At 38.1% G+C, this 15,273-nt stretch overlaps 1 protein-coding gene across 5 annotated transcripts in view; it reads right to left on the reverse strand.

Moving 5' to 3' along the window:
* Nucleotides 1-15,273, reverse strand: part of LOC115214044 — a 653,508-nt gene that overhangs the window by 456,783 nt on the left and 181,452 nt on the right. For 4 of the 5 annotated variants that reach the window (XM_029783073.2, XM_029783076.2, XM_029783074.2 and 1 more), the window contains exon 2: nt 14,506-14,559. The exons of the other annotated variant lie outside the window; for it this stretch is intronic. In XM_029783073.2, the coding sequence (XP_029638933.1) occupies nt 14,506-14,559 (54 nt within the window). The remainder of the gene's footprint in view (nt 1-14,505; nt 14,560-15,273) is intronic. 5 annotated transcript variants of the gene reach the window in all.

Consider the following 15,273-nt stretch of genomic DNA (forward strand, 5'->3'; position numbering starts at 1 on the left):
CAAAGACATTCTTACCATGACCACCCGCCATTTGATGGATATGTAATGGATCATCTGATGAAGACTTGGCAGCTATTTCTAGCGAGTCGAGTGGCCAAATAATAACCACCTACGTTGGGCTGTGAGTGGTGATGTTTGTAGCAGTATTGATAGTGATGGTGACGGTAATAGTGGCGGAGATAGTAGAGGTAAAGGGGACCGTGACAGGGTAGTGGTGTTAGTGGTGGAGGCAGTAATTATGATAGTGGTGGTGGTAGTGTAGGGGTGACGATGATGGTAATAACGTTAGTAGTGGTGGTGGTGTCGGTGAAGATGGTACCGCTGTTGGTATTGATGATGCTGATAGGGGGTATAGTTGTAGTGGTGATGGCGACAGTAGTGGTAGCAGTGGTGATGGTGGTAGTATAGTATAGGTTGTTGTAGCAGTGGTGACGCTAGTGGTAATAATCGATTTGTGAAATCAGAGTAGCGGTGAGAGATATATGTAGAAGCAAGGTGGTGGGTTTTACGTCACTAAAATATTCATGCATGTTATGTTAGTGACTTCGCCACCACCAGCAACAGCGGTAGCAACAGTAGCAGCAGTAGCAGCAATGTCGCTGGCACTACCAATATACCAACAGCAGGAGTGACAGCAAAGCCAATGACAACATAACAACAGCAGCAGCAGCAGCAAAAAGAAAAATTACTGCTGTAACAATAAAAATAGTCATACCCGTAACAGCAGCATCAATAATGACAGTAGTTATGGCAGCAGGTCGTCAATGTCAAAAGCCATAACATTACAAGAGCTGAACCACAGTTGTCAAGGCAGAAGCAGCGACAACAACGGTCGTCATAGTAGCAGAGACATTTGCAACTGTAATCATAGCAATATGAGCATTAGTGACAATGGTCGTCATAGCAGCTCAGCGTCAATGACAGTGGTCATACAGCAGTAGCGTCAATGACAGTAGTCATAGCAACAGCAGCATAACAACAAAGGTTGTCATAGCAGCTCAACGTCAAATGACAGTAGTCATATGGCAATAGCGTCAAGGACAATAGCCATAACAGCAGCAGTAACTTTTGTCTTCGCCGCTCAGCGTCAGTGAAAGGAGTTACAGCAACAGCAGCGCCAACTATAGTAAATAGGTGTATTGTCCACGACAGTTACACCTGCGCTTTAACTAACGCCGGGCAGCAGTCACAGCTGCGTCATAGCTGCTGTGACGCCAACGGCATTCATGGTTGCAACAACAGTGTCAAGGACTGTATACATAGGTGCTTACGTCAACGATAGAAGCCAATGCTGCGTCAACGTCAACGGCTATATCATAGCAAAAATAGTAGCAACGTGAAAGAGAGTAATCATAACTTTAACAACATCTACAGCGGTAGTTGTATTAGTGGTAATAATAATAATCCTTTCTACTATAGGCACAAGGCCAGAAATTCTGGGAGGAGGGACTAATCGACTACATCGACCTCAGAACAACTCAACTGGCACTTATTGAATGGTAACAATAACATTTTCTTCTATTGGCACAAGGCCTGAAATTTTCGGGAAGGAGGTTAATCGATTACATCCGTCCCAGTGTTTGTCTGTTTTATATTGTTACGACTTTGAAAGTATGTAAAGCAAAGTCGACCTCTGCGGAATTTGAACTCAGAACGTAAAGACAGACGAAATACCGCTAAGCATTTCGCATAGCGTGCAAACGATTCTGTCACCTTACCACCCTAAATAATTTCAGGCCTTGTGCATATAGGCCAAAGCCCTGAAATTTGTTAGGAGGGAACATGAATACTAAATAACAACACATATATCATCGATTGTAGCGATACCTAAGATACAATAAACTTCATAAATCGCACCAACAAAATAGGTAATGGGGTTGGCAACAGAAAATATAAAATGACCCTATGATAGCTACACCTCAGTCACTGACATAACAGAGCAAAACAAGGAGAGAAAAAAAACAGTATTACTCTTTTACTCGTTTCATTCAGTTGACTGTGGCCATGCTGGAGCACCACCTTTAGTCGAGCAAATCAACCCTAGGTCTTATTCTTTGTAAGCCTAGTACTTATTCTATCGTCTCTTTTGCCGAACTGCTAAGTTACGGGGACGTACACACACCAGCATCGGTTGTCAAGCGATGTTGGGGGGACAAACACACACACACACACACACACACATACACACACACACACACACATATATATATATATATATATATACATATATATATATATACATATATATATATATATATAATATATATATATATATATACATATATACGACGGCTTCTTTCAGTTTCCGTCTACCAAATCCACTCACAAGGCTTTGCTCGACCCGAGGCTATAGTAGAAGACACTTGCTGAAGGTGCCACGCAGTGGGACTGAACCCGGAAACAATTGGGTTCGTAAGCAAGCTACTTACCACACAGCCACTCCTGACAACAGTCATAACATATCGATAGTAGTAACGGAACATCAACAAATACATAACAGACACAACATTCACAGACACACGCAGTCATATACACACAGTCATACATACATACATACATACATACACGAAAACTGGAGAGATGGTTCTGAAATTATATTATTACGTCATATCCAATTTTCAATTTTTTTTTTTTCATGTGTACTCAGTGATCTTTGTAGTATTTGAGAACAGCAGAAGGAAATATCAACTACCATACACGAGTTATTCCACAGCATTCTCTTTTGATGTATACTGATATACATGGTGTCCGATATACCGATTATATGTCATGCAATGTGAATCGCATATATATATATATATATATATATATATATATATATATATACGTACGTAAACATAAGCATATGTATACATGCAAGTATTGATGGATGATGGATGGATGTATATACACACGCTGAAAACAAAAGTGGTTTGTTCATAAATTATTAACAGTTATGTCATCTTGTACGTGTTTCAGCGGAGATAATGGACAAATTATGCAGTCTGGACAAGGCGTTTTCTAGCTTGTCACACCCTCACCGATTCATGCGCGCGCACGCACACACAGTTTGATATATATATATATATATATATATATATATATATATATGCATACAGAACGTCACCAGCAGTGCAAATAACATGAAATACGTACACAAACGAGAAAATAAAATGGAAAACAGGACCAGTAAACAGAGAAAGTACCATTCATCAGTTGGCTGCCCATCTAGTCCTTATTTCGAGCTTTCAACGATACACACTCATATATATACATACAGGGTGCGATGGGGAAATTATATTTTTAATTTAGCACATGCGCATTGATTGTTTTTGATTTTGTCGACTACACAGTATAGTAGGGTCAGTAGGGCGCCGTCTGTGAGAAAATCAGCATCATGACGCAATTCACTTTGCCAGAAATTTAGAAATGGCATGCTGTGCTGCTTGGCATTCGCGCCCGGAAGCTCCAATATGAATATTTCAGAGAGTTTGGGTGTCAAACTGAGGACAGTGCAGAGGATTCGGAAAGAGTTGGATGAGTCTAATAGTGATTACGAAGGTACGGCAGCTCGAAAAAACTCACTCTGATCGGTCTAATAAGAAAAGAAAAAGTGAATTTGTTGGTGGGATCCAGACCATGATTGACAACGATCCCTCTAAGTCAATCAGGTCCATCACCAGGGTATGGGAATTTCTGAGTTTCTTATCAGGCAGGTAGTGCATGAAACATTTGGTATTCGTCATACAAGATGGGAAAGGGCCAATTTTTATCCCAAGCCATCAAGGACAAGAAGAAAGACCGCGCTACGAACAAACTCAAGCATCATCTCCAACCTTACATGCTTTGGTTTTTCTCGCGAGAAAAATTTGTCAGAATCACATGGTGAACACACCGAGCAACCGTAGGTTTGTCGTGTCCCCAAGACATGTACCGAGAGTGATTAAACTCAAACATCCAGTCAACATTATGGTGTTTTAAGTGATCACTAATGGTGGCGACGTTAGGCCTCCATTCATCTTCCCACACGGCCTCACATTCAACACGGAGGCCTACGTCAAGTGCCTGGAGGGGATAGGGATGCCCTGGGTCAAGAGATTGGCTGCTTGGAAGACTATGTCATAGCTGTCAGGTAATTTCTGCGACCACATCGACCCTAACATCTTGCTACCTAACTCTCCAGACTGCAACCCCCACTGATTATTATGTATGGAGTACAGTTGAGCGAGAGGCCAATAAAACTCCTTGTAACACCGTTTTCTACTATGGCCTCGGGCCGGCCAATTCTTTGTGAGTGGATTTGGTAGACGGAAACTGAATGAATCTTATCATATATGTGTGTGTGTGTGTATGTGTGTGTGTGTGTGTGTGTTTCCCTATCATCGCTTGACAACCGATGTTGTTTTGTTTACGTCCCCGAAACATAGCGGTTCGGCAAAAGAGAGCGATAGAATAAGTACTAGGCTTACAAAGAATAACTTCGACAAAAAGCGGTGCTCCATCATTGCCGCAATCAAATGATTGAAACAAGTAAAAGAATATATATATATATATATATATATATATATATATATATGCAATTCATACGATTCTCACATGGCACGACTTAAACCGTGTATCTGAGGTAATCACTTACTGAGTGCTTCACAACACATTTGAAATTAGCAAGGTCTATGATCTATCTATCTATATAAATGGAAAGACAGAAAGGGAATGGGGAAAAGCAGACGTGCCTATGGAAGCCATTCATTCGCTTAAATGTCGAGCAATGTAGCTCCAGTTCGAAATAGTTGTAGTGTGACACAATGATTGGTTTAGAGAGAGGTTGGATAATGGTGAGATACCGTGTGCTTGCTTATATATACATATCCATATATATATACATATACATATATATATATATATATATATATATATATATATATACACGTATGATTGCCAATATATATGTGTGAGTGTGTGCGTGTCTACACATATATATGAGTATGTGTGTATTTAATGTAGGTATATAAGTGAGAACATGTAGTATGCTGTATGCGAGAGAATACAATTTCGTTAGAGAATAAGGGTAGAAGTAGAGAGGTAGAGAGAGAGAGAGAGAGAGAGAGAGAGAGAGAGAGAGATGGACAGAGGGAGAAAGAGAGAAAGTTGAGGAAATAACGCAGGTGACATTCGGAAACAGAAAGGAAGTATATTCTTTGGAGAAGAAAAAGAGTAAGAAACGAAGAAGAAAATGTATTGGGAACAGAGAGAAGGAGAGAAAATTTGTCAAGTGGTGTACGGATAGAGAGAGGGAGAGAGAAATGGAGACAATATGAGGGAGAAAGAGTAAGAGAAACAGAGAGAGTTACATAAAGAATATGAGCGAGAGGAAAAGAGAATGCGAAAGAATGATTATAATAGTGATAGAAAGATAAAAGAAGTTAGAAAGAAGGGACTGTGTGTGTGTGTGTGTGTGAGAGAGAGAGAGAGAGAGAGAGAGAATACGATATAAGACGGTGTTAAATATGTATGCCACAAAGAAAGATAGCGAAGGAGAGAGAGAGAGAGAGAGAGAGAGAGAGAGAGAGAGACAGAGACAGACAGAGAGAGATAGACAGACAGACAGAAGTAGCTCATAAAAGAATTCTGTAGGTAGGTATTTTGGTAGACATGGTAGCTAGACAGATAGATAGATTGATAGATAGACACACAAATAGATAGATAGATAGATAGACACACAAATAGATAAATAGATAGACATACAAATAGATAAATAGATAGACATACAAATAGATAAATAGATAGATAGATAGATAGATAGATAGATAGATAGATAGATAGATAGATAGATAGATAGATAGATAGATAGACAGACAGACACACAAATAGATAGATAGATAGATAGATAGATAGATAGATAGATAGATAGATAGATAGATAGATAGATAGATAGATAGATAATGCTAATTCAGTAGTTGTCCTTTAACCCGCGATTTACTATACATGTCAATCTATGATATTAACCCTCTCGCTTCATTCTGCAGCTCTTTCATCTCCAGCTCAACTTTGCTTGTCCCTAACCCAGAGGATAAGGTCCTTCACCCCCTCCACTCACTACTACTTATCTAGAGATACCACTACAGCCTTCCCCCCACTTCTTCCTATTCAATCTACTACTATGAAACAAGATCCACAAGGCAGGTAGTCATCATGTTTGACATGGCATCGGTAACTCAACGAGATCGATAATGGCGAATGGCATCATTCTCTGTACAACAGCTAGTGTAGCTACAGTAGCATCAGCAGTGGCAATAGCAGTAGTAGCAACAGCATCTGCAGCAATGACAGCAACATTGTAGCAATATTCCTGCTTCCAAGCAGTGCCACATGGAAGGACTATTTATTCGTATTCCAGAGACGGTGTAATTCGAACCGTTATTATAGAAATATTGGTGCCCGACATTGTGGCAATGCCAAATATTTCTTTAGGAAGCGGATGGGTTGAAGGATATAAGATTTATTCGGCCCTCAGTACTTGACTGGTACTTTATTTTATCGACCCCGCAAAGATAAAAGGTAAATTTGACTTCTTCAGGATTTGAACTGAGTACGTAATGAGCTGTAACTAAATACCACATGACGCTTTCTCCGACGATCTAATGATCACCGTCGTCGTAGTAGTAGTAGTAGTGTAGTAGTAGTAGTGGCAGCAGCAGCAGCAGCAGCAATATGCCTCATCTCCATATCGCATGATAGTTGTAAAAGAACGTCACCGTCTTACCAGCGACACCATTCGCTTGCAATCTTCCATGAAAACATGTTTGGTCATGGGGAAACATCATGCTTGGGAAAATAGTGAGGGTTAGCGACAAAAGGGGCATCCGGTTGTAAAAAAATCCGCCTCACCGAATTCCCTCTGACCTACGGAAGCTGGCAAAGTGGACGCTAAAACGATGATGATGATGATCATAAGTTTGTAGATACTTCATTAGTGATTGGTTTTAAATTTGACTACGAAGTATATTTGCCTTCGGGTGAGAGGAACCCTGTGTTCTAATTAGATGATCGAACTGTTATATAGCAAATTCGATCTTATTAAACTTCCCTGTGCTACTGTACTTCATTTAGCAAAATCGTATTTTAGTTCTAAACAATATGATCTAAGACCTAATTATGCAATTTTATCCTTAAATCAATAAACCATTAGATTTTGGTCGTAGTTATTCGATTTTAGCTCCAAATCAATAAGAACACGATATGTATCTGATAGAATATATCTGATACATACGATCAGCTAACTTTGTATTAAAGAGGTTATCAACACCGCATTATACCGCGCTGATTTACATTTCCGCGCCATATTTCTCATTAGAATAGACTGTATTACATAACAGAAATATACCACATACCAAGGATATCACGTCTCGATGTTAAAGAACTGATCACTAGATCAATTTTTGTAGAGAAAACGTAGTTACACTAGAGCAGCATAACTGCTTTTAAAGTTTGCTTTACACACCGTAGTTCAGCATTCAATCTTACGGAAAAATAACTTGGACATGAATCTTCTGCTATAGCCTCGGCCAATTCCTTGGGCGTAGAAGTTAGTAGATAGAAATTTGTGGAATCCGCTTGAGCGTATATACGTTCGTGTGTGTGTGTGTGTGTGTGTGTGAGACGATCTCTATAGCTATCTAAATATAAAACAATATTGAAGTCACAACTTCACACGAGCCAAAGTCTCAGCTCTCCTCAACCTCCGTCGACGAGGTGACATCTTCATACAACCGGCCGACGAGGGCGGAGCAGACGTGATAAGGCGCGCGCCGACTCCTACACGAAGGAAGCGTTCTATCAGCTTTGCAGCTTCGCATTCTATCGCCTCTTGTCCCCCGACGTCACCTCTTTTTATATGTAGCGCGTGCCCTCAAGCATCCGCGAACTCGTCTCCTCCTCTGCCCTCCCCAATACTGCCACCAACCTCAATCTTCACCCACCTCACACTTCTAGAGGTCGGTTATGTAAACCTAACGTTGCCCCGGGGCAACGTGAAATGAGTAATCCTGCGACAGACCAGCGTTCCGTCCAGAGGTGGGGAATATATACGGCCACAGAACCTGAGAAAGCAACCTTATGAGCCTATGGCTTGAGAAGAGCTGGCAGAAACGTTAGCAGATGTTGATAGTGACATCGATGTTTCGCTGATCGTCGGCTTCATCAGACAGTGTGTCAAAGCTAAATTTTCAAGTAAAATTTTTAAGTCACTTTCAACATTTTGTGAAAACCAACTTGACACTCTACTTAAATATATTGAGTGATTCTCCAACAAATGTGCAACTATTTTTATGCATGCATATATATAACAACCATATATATACACCGCCATTTTAAAATCAACAGCATCAGTCATCTTAGTTCCTAGAGTAACCTAGAATGGTCATGGGAATTCGCAATCTGGTCTCCTTGACTAAACTATTTAAAACAAAATAATTAAGATCGTAACTAATGATAACAGTTTCAAATTTTGGCACAAGGCCAGCACATTTCAGTGGAGGGATAAGTCGATTCCATCGACTCCAGTGCTCAAGTGGTACTTACTTTACAACATCGAAACGAGGAAAGACAAGGTCGACATTAATAGATTTTGAACTCAGAACGTTAAAACGGATTAAATGCCGCTAGGCATCTTGTCCGGTGCGGTAACGATTCGGCACCCTCACCTTAGAATACTAATAGTATTTTCTACAATAGGTGCAAGGCCTGAAAATTTTGAGGAAGGGAAAGTCGATTACATCGACCCCAATACTGCCAGCTCAACTACTACTACTACTACTACTACTGCTACTACTACTACTACTACTACTACTAGTAGTAGTAGTAGTAGTAGTTGTTGTTGTTGTTGACGGAATAGTGAATTGGGTCTAATCAAAGATTTGAACACTGACAAAACCCTAGCCGCTAATTGCTTAAAGTGATTCCATTTAGGGAAGTTTGGTTTGATTGTTTGTTTATTAGTTTTTCAACTACAGAAAATAATTTCAATATATTTCCGATTCAGTTAATTACAAATGAAATCACGCTCGCTTCACTTCCTTTTCATTTTCAATGTTAGCTAATTTTATATTTCGTCGTTATTACATAACAATAATAATAATAATAATAATAATAATAATAATAATGATAATGATAAGGAGAAGAAGAAGAAGAAGAAGAAGACGACGTTACTGTTTTGTTGAAATTGTTTAGTTTTCCATTAATATTTCTTGAATTTAATTAAGGATTCTTTCATGAAGAATACTAACAGTCTCAATAATGTTTGTGTTTACGCAGCAATACGGTGGATTTTTTTTTTCTCTTGCATGTGTTGTTTTTCCCTCCAAAAGACACCGGGACGACCGGTTAACTCATAAGAAATGGAGAGTAAAAAAAATTGACAGACGACGGAAAAAATATCAGAGAAAATACTCGCTTCCTCTGCGTTACGGATGCTTTGTGTTTCCCGTAAAATCTTGCCGTAATGCAGAATTCTGTAACGTGAAGGCTATTTTGGTATTTTCCATTCACTCCAGTGACACATAAAAGTCAATGAGGCTTCCCATATTACAAGGCAATATGAAAGTTTCTCTTGTGGTATCTATCACAGTATAGTTTGTTCTAACAGAACATCTGCGTTTAAGTGGGATAAATATTACCTCGCAGTGTTAATATAACTTCTGACGCTAATATATATATATATATATAATATATATATATATATATATACATATACATATATATATAATGTTGGTCACCAAAATATGCAACCTGTAATGGAAGCAAATAAACATTGGATATATATATATATATATAATATATATATATATATATATATATGCGTGCATATATGTCTTTATGTTTGCGTTGTGTCTGCCTCGCACCACCGCTTTGTTGTTGTTGTTTTAACCCCTGGTCTGATTCGAACTGGCTTATTTTGAAAGTGTTACAGCCGTGATCATCTCTCTTTATTTTCAGACATAGTATATATCTAAGAACAGAGAGGAAAGTCGAAAGAGGTTTTGTACCCTTTGGTAACAGTCCGGCTTGAGACCTTACCTAGGAGCTACGCAACAGCAACAACAACATCAAAAACTAACATCGTTCTGAATAGTCGTCACTTACAAGCCGCCAAAACTCAAAATATTGGGAGAATAACCGAATTTATGAATAAACAAACAGTAGATATTTTATCCTGCGTTTTATACTTGATGTTTTGATTTAAATAAGACTGAAATGTGTTTCGCAGGTGAATTGTCAGGCAAGTGATTTGATTTGAAACTGAAATGATTCCAGCGTAGAAGACGTCTTTTGGTATCCATTCAAAAACTCACAAAAATTGTGAACTTCACCGAATCATTATTATTTGATGTCGAAATTTTCGTCGCAACCTGACAACTGACGTGATTCAACTGCATCGAATTTGTGAAATAGACCACAAATATGGAAGGGTGAGGCACAGAGTACTATAGAAAATATATCAACAGAATAGACCGTGAATTATGAGACAGGCTACAGACTGAGTGAGAGATCATCAATAAATATACAGAAATTAGATCACAAATTATGAAGCTGGCAGACCATAAACAAATATAGATGACAAATTATAAAGCTGGCTATAGAGTGAGATAGACAATGAATGAATAATATGAATGATGAGAAGAGTGGAATAGACCACAAGAACAGGCTAATTTGAGAGACTACGAATCAGATTTTAAGTATAAAACATTCATATAATTATGTCGAACAGTCCCAAAAGGTCTGAAACTTTGGTGGAAGAGGTTAGTCGTTTAATCTGACATATAAATCACACATACACATGCGTCTACACATATACACATCAATAACGAAGTTCGTAAATTTGTTTCCGTTCAAGTATCGCGAATAGAACCTGACGATTCGAGTCAACAATTCCTCTGAGAGTAAACCTACTTGAATATAGATTGTACATATTTTTTTAACATGTTTCAGTCACTGGACTGCTGGGTACTTGATAGAAAAGGCAATTGGTGCATATGCTTATTTCAAGGGTTATTGCTGCCCTGCCTTCTCGTCAGTACTTCATCTAACCATCATCTACCATCCTGGATAGGGTCTCAGGCAGGACTTTTGTCAATGAGTACAAACCTTTCAAGTGCACTCTCCTATCTGTGTGTGTGTGTATACATCCACACACACACACGTATATATATATATATATATATATTATATATATATATAGAGAGAGAGAGAGAGAGAGGTGAGGAGATAGAAAACAGCATACAGGAAAGGAAAGACAGAGCAAAATCTTCGAGACAATCAGTCAGCTCTTCTGGCCACGTTTTTCACCCGGAGATTTGGAAATATTTTGAAAATACCTTTGCAAAGCATTTATGTAACACATCCATACGTGCGGGTGCGTATGTGTGTGTATGTGGGGGGGGGGGGCGCAAGCAAGTAAGCATGCGTGCATATGAGTATAAACTCACCCCAAGATTCTCAGCTTTGTTACTGCCCAAAACAAAATCCTAACAAGAAACATGTTAAGTGCAACTTTGGCTCCACACGACCATTAGCTCCTACACGCATTTTTTTCTCTCCTTGTTTCTTTTCTGTGTATCTTTCTGTCGAAGAACGTAGGCTCGAAACGTAAAAGACTTTTCTATTTCTATTCCTGAGAGCCATACTAATACATTTGCTTGTTTGTACTCCACCTGCTTTCGTCTTTTCTTTATTTTCGTAATCCTTCCCGTTATATATATATATATATATATATATATATATATATATATATATATAGATAGATAGATAGATAGATAGATAGATAGATAGATAGATAGATAGATATATAGATAGATAGATATTTGTGCGTTAGTGTGAGTGCGTGTGTGTGTGTGTGTGTGTTTGTGTATGTGCGTGTGAGAGTGTACATGTGCCACGCGTGCGGAGGGAGGGCTTATATGCTACCCATTTAAACATGTTTAATTTTGATTCAATATAAAATAACACATGTTCAAGATTTGTCATTAAAACTGATATGGAGCATACTGTTGCGATTATCATTAGCCCACTGGATAAGAAAAAAAAGTAATAATAATTCTAAATGTTTTGCTTCATATTCGCACGAGAAGAAATATACACCTTCTGCCAAATTTCTAAGTCAATATCCGGTAGTAATATTACATAAAAATAAATTAATTTTGTAGAAAACAGCACGAAGGAAATCCGGCATTGGTCTGTTTCACCGAAATGCTTTTCAGTTGGAATAGGTAAAATGTTTCCTGGTTTTTAATGAATGGTTTCGGGTCATAAATCTCTAACCAGATGATGTGGATTATTGATTATTGATCTACTAGAATCTATGTATCCAAGACGAAGTGAAGCATGAATGACAAAACGGATGAGATGTTACGGAAGCACAAGAAAAAAAGAAAATGAAATAAAAGATGAGAGAGAGAGAGAGTGATCGATAGATAGATAGATAGATAGAAGATAGATAGATAGATAGATAGATAGATAGATAGACAGATATATATAGAGAGAGACAGGGGTAAGTGGGAGGAAGGAGTAAAAGACATAAAGAGAAAACGAATGAGAAAAAGAAAGAATGTCTTGCCCATTGGCTTAACTAAATCCTCTTGGCAGCATCTCATGACGAAACTGCATAGTTACTACCTTACCTTCTCACAGATCAAATCACTGACTTACTCTGTTTCTGTGTAGAACATGATCGAACCTAACGATAATGCAACTTAAATGAAAATGTCATGAGAGGCCGGCTGAGATACTTGAGAATTTATATATTTTCTTATTTCTTTACTGCCCACAAGGGGCTACACACAGAGGGGACAAACAAGGACAGATAAACAGATTAAGTCGACTGGTACTTAATTTATCGACCCCGAAAGGATGAAAGTTGACCTCGGCGGAATTTGAACTCAGAACGTAGCGGCAGACGAATTACCGCTAAGCATTTCGCCCGGCGTGCTAACGTTTCTGCCAGCTCGCCGCCTGAAATTATATATTTCTAGGCGCATTACGGCCAAACAATTTGAGTGATAACTTGACATATTTATTCCTGCTTTGTTCTTTTCCTTACTGTGTCATTATGAAACTGACATCACGCTATCACACACACACACACACACACACACACACACACATACATACACACAAAGAAAAAAACTCCAAAGTTTTCAAAATATGTTACGTTCAAATTAGCCTCAATGCACATACAGAATCATCTAAAAATCCATTTATATTAATCAAAATATACTATATTATAGATCCATTATAGACGATCTTATCAATCGGTTTCGTACAGGATATTAAGTAATCAGGTGATTATCTAATAACAGCGGTCGTCAGAAACGGAGCGGGGTACGGAAACATCCATCTCTGACACGCGCAGTTATTACATAATTAGCTGGTTACTTAACATCCTGTGCGAAACCACCGATTAGTAAGATCGGCTGTAATGGATCTGTAACACTGCATATATAACTCCACAATATGTAACGATCACTACATTTTTAAAATACAAGAAATCAAGCTTTATATATAACGCTAAATTGTTTTCAATTTGCTATATGATATCATCATTCCTGGAAGAGAATTTCTATTTTCAATTCTTTGTTTATTCTTTCTTTCTTTCTTTACTTGCTTTTTGGCACAATTATGCTTCGTTTTATTTTGAGGCTAAAGACTAGACGAATTTTATATTGCAACAAGTAATGCAGGAAGCATACCTGGTAGAAATTTCTTTTACAAATAAATATAAAGGAATATATTAGATATAAGAGCCGAAAACGAAAATAACTTTACAGACTTTTGGGAATGTATGAATAATGCAATAGTATCATGTACCGTTTATCTATAATCGTTTAAATATTATCCGCAAGGTGTGTACCACACCGAACATGACACGACACAACACAAATTAACACGTTTTGACAATAACAACTAATGAATTTGAATAGATGTTAATGTTTTGTTGACCATCATGGAATATTAACTGACCGTTTTCATGTCAGCCTCTCAGGCTACACACGTGTCAAATAATGAATTCTTTCCTGTTCAGTGAAATAGTCAAGACAACAATATGGTATAGTAACCTCTTAGCACTTTAGTAAAAAACATTTGTTTATACTTTCTTTTCTTTTCGACTTTTTTTTCTTTTGACAAGTGAATTGATATATTTGGTGAGCCTTTCATTCTCACTTCAACAAGTAGCAATTATGATGAAGGGTGTGCTTTACGGATGAGACCATAATATGCCTGAAGCATGTTCAGAGTTGCCTCCCATACATACAGAAGAAATTGAAATAAAATATCAGTCTTTTGCCAAATCTTATATTTTTCCTTTAATGCGTAATTAATGTTAGTGAACCTTTTAATTCTTCCCCACCACCTCCTCTGCATTAACCATATCGGTATTAACGAATACATTTGATTATTAACTACCAGCAGCATGACATCCTGTTGAATGCCAGAACTGGCTTCCGGTCTTAAGCTAAAATGCACACAACTTACCCGAGTCTTTCGATGATTTATAAGTACGTTCGTAGAGGCCATTCTCAGTAACGTCTGAAATGAAAAGGAATGTGTTAGAGGTAACATGCCATGCGGTTAGAAATAGTGGAAGGTTCGCCTGCTTTTTGAAGACATTTCAGAGATACACGAGAAAAGGAAAAAAAATGGGATACGTCAAGGGTTAATTTGGTTAATTAACGGCATGGCAAGATAAATATACAAAAGTCAAAGTTCAAAGGTTAACAAAATGTCACATATCACAAGAATGGTCAATCGGTTTGTGGGAAAGAAATCAAGCTTAGTAACAACAATGGAGAATTGGGAATACAAGAGTTCTAGATTGATTCAAATGTTAAGGTGTGTAAAGGCTGCGGATAGAAATAAGCTAGGAAATGTGATGCACAAGAGAATATATAGGCTGAAAAGAAAGAGAAAATTTAGAGAGAACAGAGAGTAACAGAGGAGTGAAATGGAAGTTGAGAAAGTAGGAGAGTTAGAAAGAAAAGAGAGTGAGAGAGAAAAATAGAGAGTTAAGAAAAATGATGGGGTAAAGTTTGGTAAAAAAGGAAAAAGTATATCAGACACACAGAAACTGAAGAAGAAAGAAAAGTAGAGAGGGAGAGAGAGAAACAGCTATAGACGAGGAAAGAGCGACGACAGACAGACTGATAAGGATAGAAGGGAGACAAGCAGGTAGAAGGAAGGTAAGTGGTTGAAAGCAAGGTTGAGATTAGGAGTTGAAACAAACAAATGGGTTGCAAAAATAAG

This window comes from Octopus sinensis, linkage group LG7, assembly GCF_006345805.1.
Source record: "Octopus sinensis linkage group LG7, ASM634580v1, whole genome shotgun sequence".
Classification (NCBI taxonomy): domain Eukaryota; kingdom Metazoa; phylum Mollusca; class Cephalopoda; order Octopoda; family Octopodidae; genus Octopus; species Octopus sinensis.